This window comes from Alligator mississippiensis, chromosome 4 (genome assembly GCF_030867095.1).
Source record: "Alligator mississippiensis isolate rAllMis1 chromosome 4, rAllMis1, whole genome shotgun sequence".
Taxonomy (NCBI): Eukaryota; Metazoa; Chordata; order Crocodylia; family Alligatoridae; genus Alligator; species Alligator mississippiensis.
Window position 1 is genome coordinate 247,217,604 of NC_081827.1, and position 17,924 is coordinate 247,235,527.

Below are 17,924 nucleotides of genomic sequence, written 5' to 3' on the forward strand. Positions count from 1 at the left end.
ACATGTGCAATTAATGTGATGTGATAAACTCTGGTGCAGTTTGAGTCAGCTGCTCCCAGGTGCAGCGTCTGCACGTGCACCTGGGACAGCAGCAAGTTGAGGAGCCCCAGGCTGGCAGCAGGCTCCGGGGGTCAGCCCCAGGCTCTGGGTGGAGGTGTCAGGTGGTGGAGGGGCTGCCTGGGGCACAAGAGAGCCATGCAGCAGCCAGCCCATGCACTTTATCGCCCTCGTGCCCCAGCCAGCCCCCGTCACCAGCTATGTGTGTGTTTTTGTGGATTAAGTAACTGCACCGTAGGGTACTATCTTATGGCAGACTTAATTAATTTACTGCACCCTAATACCGGTGCATGTGTAGACAATGATGCTTTACTGTGGAGCTAATTAGTCAACTCCACAGTAAAGTGCACATGTAGATGCACCCAACACAGTTCCCAATGGCACATTTTCTGCCACGGGGAACACTCCACCTCTCTCGGTTGAGCTGTGTAGACTCACTGCATGCTGAGAATATATGCGTCCTCCCAGATACATGGGAAACCCTAACCCTATGAACACGAGGATTGGAAGGAAGAACAAAAGTCGGTGGCTTGGACTTCACCCGGGATTTTGTCCCACTAACAGGGGTTGAAGGCACTCAGCATCTTGCTGTCCCTGGTCGATGAACTCCTGTGAAATGCAGCATCTTCTGACTACAGATCTGCCCCTGGGAGTACTTGGAGTTGTGTAGCTTGAACCAGTTAAAGCAAATTGTCATTGGTTTTTCATGTCCATTAGCCAAGCTGGGCAAAGGAGTGGGCTGGATCCTCTTGCAACAAGGCAGTCATTAACTGAGGTGGATGCAGGTTTGCTGCTGGTAAGCCTGCATTTCTTCAGCATGACTTCAAGCTCCCCTGGACCACTGGCAGGCTTGTCAGGAAGTTGTTCCCATCCTTCTCCTTATAATGTGTTCACCTTGGGTTTAGTGCCTCGGAGAGAAAAGCCAAGAAGATGGGAGCCCACAGGTTGGGAAACTGCCGATACAGACTCCGTGCATCAGTTGGCTTCCTGGCCCACCAGGAGGGTAAAACTAAATCCAAGTGTCCAACTTCCCCATGGTGTCAATACCTGCAAAGTGGACATTATGCCTTACAAGCAATCAGGAGCAACAGTTAATAGACTTGGGTAAGCATAGACCAGGAGTAAATGCTCACTTTTAACCATCCATGAGGTTCTCATTATAGCAGCTATGAAGAGAAGCATAGAAAAGTCGGGTTGGAAGGAACCGGCAGAAGTCGTCCAGCAAAACCGATCTTGTGGCCAAGTGGGACAGAGATGCGGAGAGAGGGTATACTTCTGGATTGAAAGAACAGCCCCTCTCACCATACGGTCAAGAAGGAAAGAAGCTCATTGAAGTGGTCCAGGATTTTAAACCTGAATCTGTAGATAAAAGGGACAGCTCTGAAATGGGTGGAGTGAGCAAGGCCATCTCTTCTCCCCCTGGTGAAGAACTCATGTATTTGGGAACTTGAGACAATAAACACAGAACAAATGTGATTAAAAACCACCGGTAACATCAGAAAATGGACTCTTGTCTCTTCCCTCCACGTGAAGACCTTTCAGACTCCACGGTGCATTAAGATCCCGTTCATAGAGATGGCCACACGATCATTATTAGATAAGAACCAGGGACAAAAAGTCCACGCGTCTATGCCCCTGTGATGCAGAGGGGTCTGAAAACAGTGATCGTATCAGCTAGGGCACATCCACTATAGCAATGCAATTATACAACAATCATACTTATTTGACACCCCATATGGATGCCCTTCTTCAGTAACAAATCCTGAGCAAGAACAACTTCCTGGCATAAGGGTGTCCAGCTGGGGAAGTATCCAATTAGAGTGGATTCGTTATGCTAATATAGTTCTGCCACTGTAGACAAGGAGAAAAAAAAGTGTGTCTTCACTTGGAAAAAGTGGTGCGTTCTTAACTTACCCTGCATTTTCCGGGGAGAAAGAGGGCGGTTTGTGGTTTCTAGATAAATTTGCTGGTTGAGGTAGAACACCAGGCTCTTTTTTAGCTTTTATTCTGGTCTTTGACTTTGTTCCCTGCTTGTTAGTCCACACGTGATCGCTAACAGGAGCTTTTCCTCCCTGTCCAAGGAGAGAGGGCAGGCGGTTACAAGAGATAGTGTCCTTCCATTGAATTCGTGCAGCCCCTTAGCCAGCGGTCGGCCGCCGTGCTACCTGTCGTTCTCCAAATACCAGCGACAGATGTGAAACCCTGCCTGGGTTCGTAGAGGAGAAATAAATCAGGTAAAACCCTCAGTCTCACAGGAACACTGTTAACGAGACAGACTAGGTTTAAATTAATGAGATTATTCCTATCTTTCTTGTACCCGTGTGGTATATGGGGGGTGGGCAGGATGCCATCTTTACAGTCAGTTTTGAAGTGCAGTTTTGCTCTGAAAAGTCTCTTGGAATTGAAGTTAAAGAGCATCCATTCCTAAATGAGTCTGGAAAGACAGGGACTTTCCAGCTGATCCACTAGCGGTATGTCAGTGGGCACATTAAATTGCCCCCGGGACTGCAGGAGAGTGCAAAATCCTGGGGGCGTTTGTGGAAAAGCCTGGAATCTGAACTCGTGGTAGAGGTGATATCTTTTATGAGACCAACTAGATTTGTGCAAAATAAAATGTCTCCAATTGCAAGCTTTCAGGCACAAGCACCCTTCTTGAGGCATCAGAGAAAAGTTTGTGAAAGTTTTCCCGGGTCGAAACGAAAGTTCGTATTTCATAGGAGAGGTGAAGGGGTGTGAAATCCTTGCCTTCTTGAAATCAGTGGCACGACTCCTAAGCTTGCATCCAGATGGGGGGAAAAAAACGGCACCGACGTGAGTCTGCAAAAATAAAGGAACTTGGGAAAAGGGAGAGGTATTTCGCCGTGCCAGCCTGAAGCGGGGCAGAAGGCAAGGCCCAAGCTTGTGCCTCCCTGAACGAGGATCTCTAACGGGCCTCCCTGCCCTGCCGTCGTCAGCAGAGAAAGAGAAGCAGTCACCCCCGCCGCTGTCGGTAGATGAAGGGCTTGGCCCACCCCTGGGGATACGTTTCGAGACGGGATAACGGGGTAGAGGACTCCAAGAGCATCTGCTCGAGGTCAGAGTGTCACCCCCCCTTCCCCGCCCCCCCGTTTGAGGACAATCTCAGACTTCCCCAGGGGCTTTTCTCTCCTCATTTTTTGTTTTTCTGGCTTTCTCTGAATTCCCACCAACTCCACGGGCTGTCCATCAATATCGCCATAGCAACGAGAAGTCATTTAATGGGATTCTGCCTATAGCGCGCGAGATCCTGCGAGCTGCTGAGCACGTCCCGTGATCTGACGAGCGCCGTCTGCTCCCGCTAGCTGCAGGGGAAGTGGAAAGGACTCCGGACCCCAGCAGGATGAGATCCCCATCCCCTCTGCATTGCCCAGCGGTGCAAAGCACGGCCTCCCTCCAGCCAGGCAGGCATGTGTAATGCAGGACTTTATGTGCTAATGAGGCAACGCTGCCAGTAAAAGCCTGGCAATGCTCGCTGCTCCAAGAAAGTCATGCCTCACCACTGGGGTTGCTCGCTGGGGAGAGACGCTTTGCATTATAAATAGGCGATTTCTCCTGGCAAACTGGAGGGAACTGAGAGCAGAGCAACGGGACCAGTTCAGGAGCTGCCAGGGCCAATTTCGGAGGAGAGATAAAAGGAGCAATGTCAAACCGGGTTAAACGGTGACTAAGGGAGATAGATCAATAGGGGCTGATTCTCAGCTGGGGTAAATCAGCATCAGCTGCAATGCACTGATTTCCTCCGGTCTGTGTTGGAACGGGAACGATGAGAAGTAGCCCACGGGGGCATAGCAAGGGCTGCGGAGATGAAAGCAAGTAAAGGAAAACTCCAGTTTCGGAGCCAACTCCCTCCCTCTCAACCCCAATTTGGCCAAGACCTTCTCCTGTGGGACGTGGCGGACACATCCCATTGCTGGACACGTTGAATCGAGCTCTCAGGATGTCTCGGATCGGTCCTGCATTCAGAGCAGCATGGGGGATGGCAGCCCATTAGGTCTTCCTTGTTTCTGACACTGTTTCAGATGGCTGCAAAAACACCCCTCCATGCCAGCATGGGTCCTGGAGACAGTCCCGGGGATTTGCAGTGTTTTTGGGGCCAGTGTTAAAGCAGGATGAGGCCTGCCATTTGTACGTGCCATTGCTTTCCCTCTGTTTGCAAGCTAGGTAGGGAGGAAACCCAGAGACGTTATCCATCCCGGACGCTTTGCGACTGGTCCTGTTGGTGAATCGGCCACGTGGATTCGGTACAGATCCAATCGGACGGGCTTCCCCTCTGCAGCACCAGTAAGTGGTCCGCGTACTCGTGAGTCCCAGGGTCTCTACAGACACAATGCGCTTCCTCCCGACCTGCGGCGCCCTCGCTGCCACCGTCCTGACCTTCTGCAGCGCGGGCCACCACCAGGATCAATACGCCGGAGCACGATGCGAACAAATGGGTTTGGGATGAAATCATCAAGCTCACTTGACCTTGTGACCCGAGATACATTTTTTAACACGGCTCCCCGCATCCTCCAGGGTCTACTTCTAATCTCACTTAGGGCCTGATTCAGCATCTTTTGATGGCGGTGAAATACATCCATTGATTTTCGGGGGTCTTGGCTCAACGCTATTCCAGAGCAATTCAATTTAAATCACTGGAAATGCATCATTTTTTTCTACACCCCGCTGACAAGATCAGAATTAGGCTGTATGTCTTCTTCTTCCAGGGGACAAGTATAATAGCCCACTGTCCATTGAGTCCCCAAAATTAGAGATTTACAGCCATGCTACAGAGAGCCCCCTTGGAAAAGTCCAGGTCAAAGGCACCGTTGGCAGAGATCTTTCCAGTTACCAGTTTTCTATCGTGTTAATCTCACCCACTTGCTGTGAGCTGAAGTGTTGACCTGTGACTCTCGCTAGACATTAGCACCAGGAAAGAGGAATTTATTTCCCCGTTATGGGGGTCGGACGGATCTTGGTTAGCATTGGAGGGTTTCAATGAGAGGCTGGGGAAGCATTTGGGGAGGGAACAGCAAATCCTTCCTTGCAGCAGAAGGCTGGACTAGAGGACCCAAGAGGTCCTTCTGACTCCCCAGGTGAGAACATACTGCTAATAGCCAGCTGTATTACTAAATTTAGGAGAATAAGGATTGTGACTCCAACGCCTAAAGCCAGGAGTCTGGCCCTGAATAGATATTTTTAAGCTCTCTTGACTTTTTAACTTTCTTCTACATTTTCACTCTCTTCTACTCATCTACCAATGAGTATGTGAAAAATGCACAATAAAATTCAGCTTTAAATCCACCCAAATACACTCACCTCTGCTCGACTGCTCAAACAGGAACTCTTCTTTCCTCCCCTCCTCTTCCGTTTCCTGTTCCTATCTTCACTTCCGTCTTCTTCTTTGTCTCCTAACGCTCCCATCGTGTGTCCAATGTCCTGTGTTCCTCCACACTGCCTCTAAACCAGACATGAAGAAGCATGGAAAGATTTTGGAGAATTGAGATGCATCCCCAGCCACACCTGAACAACACCGCCTTGAATCACTTGGGTTGGCTGCATAAGTACGAATGACCCCCAAATGACTTAGTTACGTTTTGTTATCCAAAATAACGTTTTGCTTTAATGGCCTTTCTTTCCTGGGGCCCGAGACCCTCAGCTGACCTTGACCCCCCAACTTTTTCTCCTCTCACAGCCCAAGAGCCAGCAGCAACTCTTCCTCCTCTCCCCATTTCTGTTGGCCTTATTGGGGCCCTTGGCTTTGTAGACAAAGATACAGTCCTACCTGCAGGTATGTGCTTTCTCCCCTGCAGGCTCTCCTCCAGACCTCTGCCCATGTATTATGGAGCCATTCCTAGAGGGCATGGGGACAGAAAAGTTTTCATATCATTGTGAGAGCTTCTATCCATGGATGGATCTAGGATTTTGAAAAGCGGGGTGCAGATGATGTTGTGCATCATCACATATAACATAACGCTTACTTTTGTGTCAAGTGAAAAAGAAACCAAAAGTTTTACTAATAAGCAAGTGGCCTAGAGCTATATTATTCGGTTTGAGATTGGCACAAAAACCAATATAAATTTGCTATATATCCTGTATAAAACAAACTAGGCAACAAAGAATCAAAAGACGGTGTTTCCATAGTCCTGTCATCATTAAAATGCAATGGACATATTTTTATTTTCAGATGTATTGATCAAAATCTAGCCTTCTTGAGCATCTGGACAGTGCCTCCGATGCTTCACTAAAAACTATTCTCACACCCGAGTTAATGTTTTTAGGTAGAGTTAAAAACAATCTGCATGGCTATGAAATAGGAGCTATACTACCAGGAGAACTAAGAGAGAGCAAAATTGCAGAAGAAAGAATAACTTAATTAGTGGAACATGAAGAGCACTGAAAAAGAAGCAAGGGTTGGTAATACCTGTGAAATAATGAGTGTGGAAGGAATCAGGTAGATTATAATGAGCCATGAAGTCAATTGACTCTCCGAGCGCTGCCTGCCTAGAAATGCTGCTGCCATTAATTGGTTTTAAACTTTGGGTGGAGCAGGCACTGGCAGGGGCATGACTGTACCACTGCACCCTGGCTGGATCCACCCCTGCTTCTACCACAGGCTCCCAAGCCCCATGACTTGGCCATTCATGAGTCCTGGGAGCAGGTCGGAGCAGACCTGGAGCTACGCCTGGGGTTGTTGGAAGTTATGCACCAGCCGCTGCTCTGAGCCGAGGCTGCCGTGACAGCCCTGACTTTTCCTGCTGCTCTTCAGCAGCAAAAATCTGCTTGTTTCCATTTTGTGACCCTGGGCTATAATAGATGCTGGCACCATTTTACAGGAGAGTAGCTGTTGGGCACAGGGAGAGGATGACAGCCATGAAGTGCTGTTTTGTGCTGTAGCAGAGTTCAGACCTGGATCCTGATTTCCCTACAGCTCTGGTGAGGGGTGAGTGAGATACTCTGGCTCAGATCCATCCTCAAGAGAGGGGGTTGAGCCTGGGAGCTCAGAGCCCAGTGTGAAATTCCTCCATGGTGCGAGTCCAGTGTTCGGTTCTCAGCCTGTTCCTAGCTGTGCTTCCTGAGCCGGGGTACCTGGGGTGAGAGCAGTGAGTTTTAGGCTGCCATACCTTAGGGCATGATGGGTCTTTGTACACACCACTTTTTTGTTCTTTCTTGCACTGCAACGGTGTGACTGTTTGCACAAGCGGGTTCTCTAGATGCTTTAAAAGTCATTCTGGTGCATTAAAGTAAAACTCCTTGGACATAGTTTAGTTTGGCTTACCATGAGTGAAAGTGTTGCATCCATGGATTCATTGCGTGCAAACAGAAAGGCATTCAAAGATGTGTAACGAGCCTCTTTGTCCACCAGATGATGCTGCGACTTTTTTGTAATTCACCCTTTCGAATTGCTTCTGTTTTCGAATTGCTTCTGTGTTGTGTTTTTTTCTTGTGCTGTTTGCCGGCTCCGTGCTCCCACAGCTGCCTGGTAGGGCACAGAGTGGGGGACCGAAGGGGGGGCAGCGCTGGACCATCCTGCTCTCCTGCAGCACTGGCTGGAGACCGGGTTTAATTTGTTCAAAAACCAAGCGCATGCAAACACAGATGCAACGCTCCAAAGCTTAATATGTTCGAAAACCTAGTGGATGCAAATACTGATGAGATGCCCCAAAATAAACAAGTTTAAATTTTATAAACCAATTCAATTTAATGAGGATTAAACCCCGTGGTGTCTACAGGCGCCCGGTGTGGGCACAGGGCAGGTTGCGCTGCATAAACATTCAGGATTCCTAAATCTGATCTGAGCATCGGACTCTTAACCCACCCATGGGGCACGGAGAGCATGAATTATGGGGTCTGTCCCTCAGAAAGCCAGGCCAGCAGCTGCTCGGTCATGGAAAGTGTGGCGTGTCCTGCCAAGGGGCATTAGTGCCCTGTCGCACCTGGGCGCTTCCTCCTCACCATAGTCCAATGAATGCAGCTGTATTGCTGGTGAGGGTGGCAGAGCTCATGGTCACCGATAGATGCAGCTGTCTCTGGGGGCACCTTGCTGGCACTGTCACCGAATAGGGGAAGTGGTGAGATGACAGGCCATCAGGACCTCCAAAAACGTTTGCCTGCACAAACGAAAGAAGCTGGCCTCCTGTTGTGAGAGGGTGAGCACCAGCCCCTGCACCACTTTTGTGCTCTTAGCTGCAATCTCTGAGGGATTTTGCTGCAAGAGACGGAGAAAATGCAGGCTGCCTTGCCTTTGCCAGGACCTTTTTCCCAAACCGCAAGAGGCAGGCAAGCTGCAGCGGTGCCAGCTTCCCTGAAAGTCATTCTCCCAAAGCCAGGGCACAGCTTTGCCTACCTGTGACGAGGTGAACTAATGTGTCAGCACCTCCGGGAGCCCGTACCCCAAAATACAGGTTAATGTGTAGTTCTGATGACTCCTGAAGTGTCACTCGAGGAACCGTGGGCACGTAGCCTTTGCAAACGAAGCTCACAAAGGTAACCCGTTTTTGGTTTACCTGCAGAGCTCTTTCTCCTCTGGAGCACCTGACTCTCGACCTTCTTAGACTCATCACTTCAGACGCCATTGCTTTTCTGAATTTAGCAGCACCCCGTTTCAAAAAATAACTATGGAAAAATACTGAAATTCTTCTGTTTCAATAAACTCTGAAAGACCAGAGGGGGCTGGAGCGATTTGGATGCTAGATTCCTACCTGAAATTTCTGACCTGATCTGGGGAATCACGTGGAGGCATTTGCATACTTAGCAGTGTTAATGTTGCGTGGCATCCCGCAGCACCCATTAAAGGATCTCGTGGCACTGCAGGGTGCTGGCACCCAAGTTGAGACTCACTGGTCGCGAGTTTGAGGTCACCTCTTGCAAATGGGTGTCCTGCCAGCCCCAAACATAATTCATTCAATGGAGTCTATAGAAAGCAGCAATGGAAAAGGAAGGGTTGTGGCTCTACTTTGCAATGGGTTCCTGTTGCTACCTGACAGCTGGATCATGTCCAGTGCTGCTGCCTGAAAAGAGATGGCGAGAGAAAGATGGACAGAGAGAAACAAAGAAGGATAAAGAGACAGGGTGGATGGAAGCAGAGATCCATGGCACGAATCGCAGATAAGCAGCTTAAGGCGAACCTGCAGCAGTGAATGCAAATACCTCGGAGGGCTGTGTACGCGAATCCGCGGGAAGTCAAGTCTCCTGGTGGTTTTCAGAGCTACCTGTCACCATTTCACTACCTCCGTTACAGCAGATGGGCTCGGTGGGTGCTGCTATTGTGCTGGTACTGCCTCTTGCAAGAGCTTCCAAGGGACGATGCACAATGGGTCTGAAAGACCCCAGCTTCCACTGGAAAGCACAGGGATTTAGGGGTCGTCACAGCTGTTCCAAGCTGTTTGAAGCGATGAATAAAATCTCCATTAAAATGAACTTTAAAAAAAAGCACGCCCCGTCCAGCTGTTCTCAACATCCCTCCTCTCATGCTTTCAGGCGGCGAGATGCAGCCCCTGTTCCTACTCCAGCATGCATCATCAGGTAGACTGTTATAAAGGATGAATGAATTGGTGCTGTGTCCAGGCTGGTCTGTGCAATGAGATCCTTAGTGATAGTGTGTTATTTATGACTTGGTGTCTCTAAAGGCTGCATAATGTTGGGGAATAGAAAGCCCCCAATTTCCACAACGCACAACGTCTCAGGGAGAGTCCCATGGTGAACTGGGAAAACCAAGCTGGCGGTGTGGATCCACAGCCTCGCTGGGGTTAGGTGCTTTGATAAATGCATCCTAAGATAATCTGCAGCTTCATATATCCTGACAATTTATGCGTTCCTGGCACCATATAGATTATTAGGAAGGCAAGTTCCATGCTTCAAGGAGCGCGACGATAATTGAAAGATGAGTACAACAAATGGGAGACACGCACGGCGTAACCCTTCCTCAAAGAGCATCCTGACTTATGCCAACAGGCTCAACGAGGGGGACTGTGGAGGAGAGGCTGGACTCCTGCGTGTCAGCAGCACGCAGTGGCATTGAGGGCTGCAGTATCAAGCTCAAAAAATATTAATCTATTGGAAGTAGGGACTTGACTTACTTGCAGGTTGGCAACCCCCCCACACTAACATACCCTTTGCTCTGTTGAAATAAGTGACAGCCATATAACACTGGATAACCAGTATAAATAACAATGCCTTGCCTATGTCAAGAGCAGACAAGATTCCTTGGGTGAATTTGATATGTTTTATTAGACCAACCCAAATAGTTGGAGAATAGTTATTAAGCTATTGCCTATGGCAATGAAGCTATTACAAAAGGAAGCCGAGCGCTGGGGAAAAAGCTACTGCTTTAGCTGCTCTGATTGCTAAGACTGCTCTTAATTTAAGTGGTATCTGTTTCCTGCTTGCCATTCCTAGTGAGCTTGCTTGGTGCATTTTACAGGGTAAATACACATCTTGCAAAACGAATTGAGACGTGAAAATAGCTGCCACGTTGTCGCGGCCAATGCAGGGGACTGCTCGCTCATCGCGTTCCCCTAACAATGAAAGGAAACCGGCAGCATTGTGCTGGACAGCTGCGCCTCGCCGTCTGCAGGTCATGAGCATCACTCTTTCCATCAGCATAGGACGGACAAGAGATGCAGCTGCAGGCGACTAACCCTGCCGCTGTACCAACCTGCCCCGTGCAGCCCGCTCCCGGCTAAGGGAACAGCTCAGGAAGCGAATGCAATCGAAGCACCTTGACTTCCTCTAACTTTTCGTGTGCAAATAAGCGTGAGGCATCTTTTCTGAACTGCATCGGGTAGGAGATTTCCAGGACACAAAAGCAAGCCCATGGGGAGGGAGCGCTGCGTGCAAGGGGCTGCGCTTTGTCGGATGCTGTCGTGGAGGCCCAACGGGCCAGCCATCCAGAAGGAAGCGGGCAGGATGTGTTGGGGGGGGGTCCTGGTGGTACCGCCAAGCCCTCAACTTACTGCTGAGAAAGGAAAAGCCTCGAGCACAGTCGTCAGAGGGGAGCGATGCCAGCCGGTTCATTTTGTCCGCGCCCCCGGAGCAAGGAGCCCGGGCTCTGCTTGTTTCCAGCTATTAGAGCTTGACTCTGCGCGCCCATTTGGCTCGATGTCACGAGCCACAAATCATTTCCCTCTTGGCTGGCCAAAGCGTGCGTCTCCCAGTGTGGAGGGGGGAGACGTGCCAGAGGGAAGATGCTCCTGCAAATGAGATTCACGTGATCCCCCTACTCTAGGGAGCAGAGGGGTCTATCAGACCTGAAGGGGATAAAAACCTATCCTCCACAGGCTCAAGGCACAAGTTTCCCCATTGACAGGTCTATTCATTAAAGCTCTTTGCAGCGCACGCCGTTGAGTGGGGAGCCGGGAACCGCACTGGTGCTTCGGTGCATCGTTCCCTGACGCCCCATGCTGCGCTCTTAGTCTTTGGCCCTTGAGCCCGTCTCGCTCAGTTATCACGGCAGCCCACGAGGCTTTTCACCAGGGCTCCTTCCTTGCCTGCATCCGTCTGCTTCGCCCGCTTGACATTCTCTAATGCTGCTCTCGGAGGATCAGACAAGCAGGACGGCTCTTGGGAAGGCATCATTTATCCCTTAAGCCTTGATCCTCTGGAAATCTGTCCGGTTCTTCAGGAGGATTGTGCAGGAAGGCGAAGGTTAATGGCAGGTCTCCAGGCAGGCGCAGGCAAGCAGCATTGAAGCGCGAGTCAATTAAATGGAGTCCAAAAACAAGCGGTCAGCTTGGGCTCTGTCGTTGGCCTGATGGCAAGGTCTGACGGCTTCAAAAGAGCTGAGGTTCGTCGTGAACCAGAGAAGGAGCGAGTGCTGCGCAGACAACGCCATCGAAGAGCGGACAGGCTTAGTGTCGCTCCGGGGCTCCCACAGGGACTGATCCGGCTGGACGGGAGCGCAAAGCTCCTCTCCGCAGGCATCGCCGGGCTGGAGGATTACAGAACGGACGGACCGAAAAGCAAAAGCCGGGAGGGGGCTGCAGCAAAGCATACCGCACGTAACAGAAGTGAAGGATGGAGAGCCGGGGCCAGTCTGAGCACCCGGTTGTGAGCTGTGGACCCCACGGGCTTGCACGCAGCTTGGCTGCCGCTGGCCTTCAAAGCTGGGTTGTGCCCCGTTCAGCTGCTTTTCGTTCAGGAGGAGCCCGGAGAGAGTTGCTTTGGGGGGGGGAACGGGTCTTTTTGCTTGGGGTTGGCTTTCTTAGCCTTCAGTAAGGCAAGGGCAGTTTGGGAGGATTGGAGGGATGAATAAGAGCTGGGACCACCGCAGAAATGTTTCCGCTCACCCGCTGCTGCGCGACAGGCCTTTTTTTTTTTACAAAAGCAAGAACCAAGGGCAGTGGCTTGGGCGCAGGAGCCGGCTGGGGCTCGGGAGGGCTGGATTCAACTCCCATCCCTGGGCTGGAAAGATTTGTGCAGCGGGGCCGAGAGAACAATATGTCAAGCTAACCTCCTTTAGCCGCCCAGGAGAGCTCCCCAGGGTGGTAACAGCGGTGTCCCTCAGGCCAAGCAGTTAATTAAAGCGCTTCTCTTTGGAGGAGATATGATGATACAAGTCAGGTGTGTATTTTGGGGCAAGTCTGCTTATTTGCTGGGAAGGCGCGCACAGTCTTGGTTCCCCGATCGCTGGAGAAATCAAGGGCCGCTCTGGCTCATAATATCCACGTCTGCCCCGATGTTCAGTTCCCTGCCCCAAGTTGCTCTGGCTTTGGTCCTGCTCATGACTGCGTCTCTCTCCTCTCTGGCTTCCTCGCACGCACTTTGCCGACCGTTGCCTAGCCCCTCTGCGTGCAATTGGAGAAAACGTACGTTTACAAGATTTAGCTTCGCTTCAGGCCTGGCTACACAGCCCCTCTCGTTTGGGACCAGGGCTCCCGCTATTTCCACTAGTTGCTGCGCCAAGGGGCGTAATTGCTTCTCCTGCACGTTCTGAGAACGGGTGCGCGGCTCTCCCGCTGGTTGCAGGTAGCTCTCTCATTGCCTGGCGCTCAAAGCCCTGCTCGATGGGGCTGTGACTTAAAAATGCTCCTGGCATAGACACACTTTCTCACGGGACCTTGTGATTCCTTCCTCCGGAGGCCTGTTTCCTGCTAACAGCGTGGTTCTCGTGTCATCGCTCCTCTCTTTCTCTTCCCTGACAGATCAGGCAATCACAGAAAACCTTGATCATCCTGTTTCCCGGCTGTTACCTTTGGGCTTCCCCTGGACAGAGCGGCGCAGGAGGGGATTTAAAGACCGCCAGGACTCTCAGCGCCGACCTGATGAGAGGGGGTGAGGACACGTTGGCAATGACACCGGGGGGAGCAGGCCTGCCGTGAGCTCTGGCTGCAGCTAGTGGTTACTAGTAGGCACCATTTAATTGCATGCTGGCTCATTTAATCCCTGCACAGGGATGCAGCATTTGGCAGTGGCCCGGCTGTGATCTGTACAAGCGGTGGCCATGTCCTGCCCCTCTGTGCCAGGATGGGCTAGGTATCATTTTATTTAAGTCGACCGAGCTGTACTGTTTCACACCACAGTAACTGAGGGGAGACTCGAGACAAAGGACCTAAAAACCGAGTGACAGCGCCTAAATGCCTAACCTCAGCGGGGTGTGGAGCAGGGACTAATCCAGGCCAATGCACTGCCTCAGTTTCCCTCTCAGAGGGACGGTGCCGGTTAGCCCGGTTAGGTCCCTCCTGGGTGCCAGCGAGTCCTTTCATTTCTCCCCCAGGTTGGCCAGGGTGGATGAGCCACCTCGCAAGGTAAAACCCAGGCTCAGGGCACCTTAAATAACGAGGCTGCCTGCTCTGCAATTTAAACTGCCCTGGATATCCTCCACCGGACCCCGTCCGTGGGCTCTGCTTGGCTCTTCGTGGAGACTCCCCTCCCAGTGCCGCACTGCAGGACTCTCTGCCCTTGCCCAACACAAGCCTGTAGGTGAAACAGGCCTCCTGTCTGTGCCCAGAGCTGGTTTCTTGGCCTTTGAGCCACGACCCGTGGTCTCATGCCCGTTACCCACACGTGCTGAGAGAGAGAGCATAGTCATGGCAAGACACTCGCTGCTACTGACTTCCTGTGTGGCCTTGGGCAAAGCACTTGACTCCAGGTTTCTACAGGTATTGAGGGGTTGCTTTGCTCAGGGCTGCAAGTCCCATTTTTGGAAGTGACTTGGGGACTTATGAGCCTAAATCCCATTGCTTTGCATTGAGGTTTTGGCACCCAACTGCCCAAGTCACTTTCCAAACCGAGACAGAGCTGTCCGACTCGCATAGGAGTTGCACGGCCTGTCATTGCTGGGAGGAGTGGCACTTTGGTCCTTTTACACGCATACTGTAGCCCTGGCTTTCCTGAGCCTCCGTTCCCCATCGGTGAAATATGGGCAATAGCCCTTCCTTGCCATCAGGGGTGTGGTAGGAGAGATTTGTGAAGAGCCCAGATGCCACAGAGCGAAGAGGGACCTAGAAGAGCCTAGCGCTGGATTCCCGGTGACCCCGCACATCGCGCACGCTCAGGAGGGATAAGTCATAGCGCTAAAGAACCACGTGACACCTCATTTAGGCGGAGAAAACGGTGCCAACCTGCTTCCTTCCCCTCTCTGCCTTCATGGCATTGGATGAAGTAGGCTGTTGCCTGCAAAGCGTGGCTCTCTGAACCAGTTAGTGTCCGCGGCGTCACCCCGCCTTGCTTCTGCCTCTGTACCCATGCACAGGTCTACACTTTGGACTCATTGTCCTGACCTTCTTCCCACAGGGTCATTGCCTCCATCTGTCCGTGTCTGTAAACCCCTGACGGGAGGGAATCTCCCCCTTGTAAAGCACCAGTGCCATATGAGTAATCTCAACTACTCACAAGTGTTTCCAAAGTGCTTGTACCCATGAGAGCCAAACATCAGGGCCGGGAGCAGCAGCCACAGAAATAAGGGCGACGTAAACCTCTCCCTAGCAAAATGATGCCTAGTCTTGGTAGCGGTGGAGGAGGTCACTCTGGCCCTATGGGCAGTCAGCCAGCTCTGTCTCCTCTCAGCAGTGTTTCGTGGCTTTGGATACCCAGGAAGCAGGTCTTCCCCTGGCCTGTCAGTGCAGGCCCCTCCAGTAACTTGTCTTTCTTTGTATTCCCAGGTTTCCTTCTGCGCATGAGCCCGCAGTGGCGATTCTACCCATGCGAGAGCTCCCCAATGTGAGTACCCAGCAGCAGACTCTGCTGTCTGTGGTCTGGACTTTGACTCGCATCTAAGCGACCCGCCAGCTCCCTCCTCACCCCCTACACGCCAGGGAGTTAGAGCATCCATGTACATTTGCTATGACATACATCAGTGTTGATGAGAGACAGGAACACTGCCGGGTGATTCTGAGCTGCCAGAATAATCAGCTGTACGCACAACATGGCTTAAAGGATTTTTCAGGTAGCAGCATGCATCCACTAAAGAACTTAGACACGCAGTTTTTTGCTGGGGACTTCAGCCCCGTAGACTCCTGTCATGTAGGCAAAGCCACCTTGGCCGGTGCCTCAGAAACCCGGCTGTACCGCAGCGTGGAGAACCTGCACTGGGCAACCGTAGCCGACGCCGGCCTGTACTCTCCCTGCAGGAGCCTGGATAACGAGTTCATTTTCCACTACAAAGGCACCAGTCACTGGTCTGAAGGCTGTGCCGCAGGGGACCCAGTGCAGAGCACGGCAGACCCTGGCAGGCACCTTCCACTCCATGCCGTGCGAACGCCGAGACCGGCGCGAAACGTACCTCTCCCGCCTTTCGCCAAAGTGCCTCAGTGGCTTTTCCCTTCCGCAGAGGAGAGAGCCCTGCACGGGGATGCCAAACGAGAACTGAAGGAGAAGCTGAGGCTGCACAGCGCCAAGGCGGTGGAGCCTTGCAAGCCCGTGCGTCCCCAGGCGTCCCTGACCGATCTGGTCAGCCGGGAGCTCTCCGAGTGCCGGACGAACCGGGAGTACAAGAACGGATGCTCTGTGAACTGTTGCACGGTGTTCGTGGAGCACGCTGCCTTCGGTGCCAGCCCGGGGAAGCCGAGGCCGTGCTTGTCGCGCTGGATTACCAGTCCGGAGGACATCAAGCAGGAGGCTCGGAGGAGGCTGCAGCTCCGGAGGCAGAACAGCTCTCCCAATCTGACTCTCCTGCATGCCTGGGAAAGCCAAGAGATCGCCAAATCCAGAACAGCCGAGTCCCTGAGGGGATGCGATAGGGACGTTGACACCAAAGGGACATTAGAGCTGAGCAAGAAAGGGCATTGCAGAGGGAGGCTCTACATACCCACCTTTGAGGAGTTCAAGAGGATGAGGAGCAAAGAGATGTGTCCATCTGGCGGCAGCCACGGGCCTGCAAAGCACACAAGCGAGGGGCTGCCTTCCAGCCAGACCCTGGGAAGAGCGAGCAAGGTGGATGCCTGTCTAGACTCTCCACAGGAAGCCCTGGAAACCAAACCAGCCCAGGAAACCGCCGTCGTGGCCGACGACTACGACAACGTGTTTCACGAAGGCCACGTCCCCTCTGGCTTTGCCCATTATCCAGACATTACAACCGTGTGGGATGGCTTCAGCACGATGAGCACTTCTGAGGCCTGCCAGCATCTGCTGAAGGACGAGACCTTCGAGACATCCCCTATCTGCTCGAGCCCGATTCCAAGGTCACCTTTGCAGTCAGCAGCACGCCGCAGGGAGGGGCAGGTCTTCGGTGACAAGCTGCAGGGACTAGACACGAAGCAATTAAGTGGAGTCCTTCACTTTGCTGAGCAGTCGCTGGCTTCTGAAGCCCCGTCTTCTTGTTGTCCATCGCTGCTGTTAGAGGCCACGGACCTGTCAAGCTATGGAGCTAAGCTACAAAAAATGAAGGATGAATTCATAGGCTCGGCACTGGATCTGATTAAGAAAAGGTAACATACTCTGTTGGGCCGCCTGAAACTAGTCCCGATGAGAAGGGTCTTGTCTTTGTCCCGACACATGCGTGTAACTCCCATTGCCATCTATATGGTCACAGAAACTTTCATCTTAGGGTCGTGGAGTAACACAGCCTTAGATGGCTAGAAATGTTTCCGACATTATTTTCAGTCCAGCAGGAACCAGGTGTCACACGCTCGCACACATGCACGCACGCTCCCTTTCAGTGTTTACCACCCACACGTCATGCCCCCGTGCTAGGGCATGAGAACACGGAATGGAAATTCACTTTAAATTGATCATTTACCAAAAATAGATGATTTGAGTCACCCCAGCTAACTGACACGCAGAAAGCCAATAGCACAAACAACCCGTGGGAGAATGGATTTGATTTTTCAAGTGATTGCTTCTTTGATTGGAGCAACTGCACAGCTTAATACTACAGGATAGCAATGATGGCGATAATGATGAATGGTGACTGTTACTGCATGTTGGAAAACCTTTGCTTCGGTCAGTGCTGAAGTGACCTTTTCACTGTCCTGTTCTGAGTAGAAATTCCCCAGGTTCCACGATTGCCTCCTGAAACTGTAAATCTGCTTGAGACGCCCACATTGCGCTCCAGAGATTCGTGGCTCTTTGGATGAGCCGGGCTGGGGTCTCAGGCTCGTGACAAAACACAGACTCTCCTGGGTTGAGGTGAGAGCCGTCTTCTCTCATCGTCGCACAACCTGAGGCAGAGCAACCAACTTGGTGTGTAGCCCTGTCTTCACTCGAGATGGTTGGGGCAGGGGTCTACATTGCTCCTGCAGCGCTCAGAGCAGCTCCAAGGGTGCTCCCCAAAGCCCCTGGATGTGGCAAGCTGGAGAGCAGCCTGGTGGTCTGGGCATCCTCCAATTTCCTCCCTGAGAGCACTGCAGAAGCAGTGTAGATGCTCCCTGATCACTCAGGCGTTGCCTTCAGCAGGCCCAGGGTCAGACCTTTGGTAGAGCGATGGTGAGCGGTCT

The 17,924-nt window shown here is 51.9% G+C and overlaps 1 protein-coding gene across 1 annotated transcript in view; it reads left to right on the forward strand.

Annotated features, from left to right (window-relative positions):
* Positions 1-17,924, forward strand: part of LOC102572906 (uncharacterized) — a 64,672-nt gene that overhangs the window by 32,014 nt on the left and 14,734 nt on the right. Inside the window, exons 2-3 of the mRNA XM_006264515.4 lie at positions 13,194-13,323; positions 15,153-16,916. Coding sequence (XP_006264577.3) covers positions 15,334-16,916 — 1,583 coding nt within the window. The 5' untranslated portion in view covers positions 13,194-13,323; positions 15,153-15,333. The remainder of the gene's footprint in view (positions 1-13,193; positions 13,324-15,152; positions 16,917-17,924) is intronic.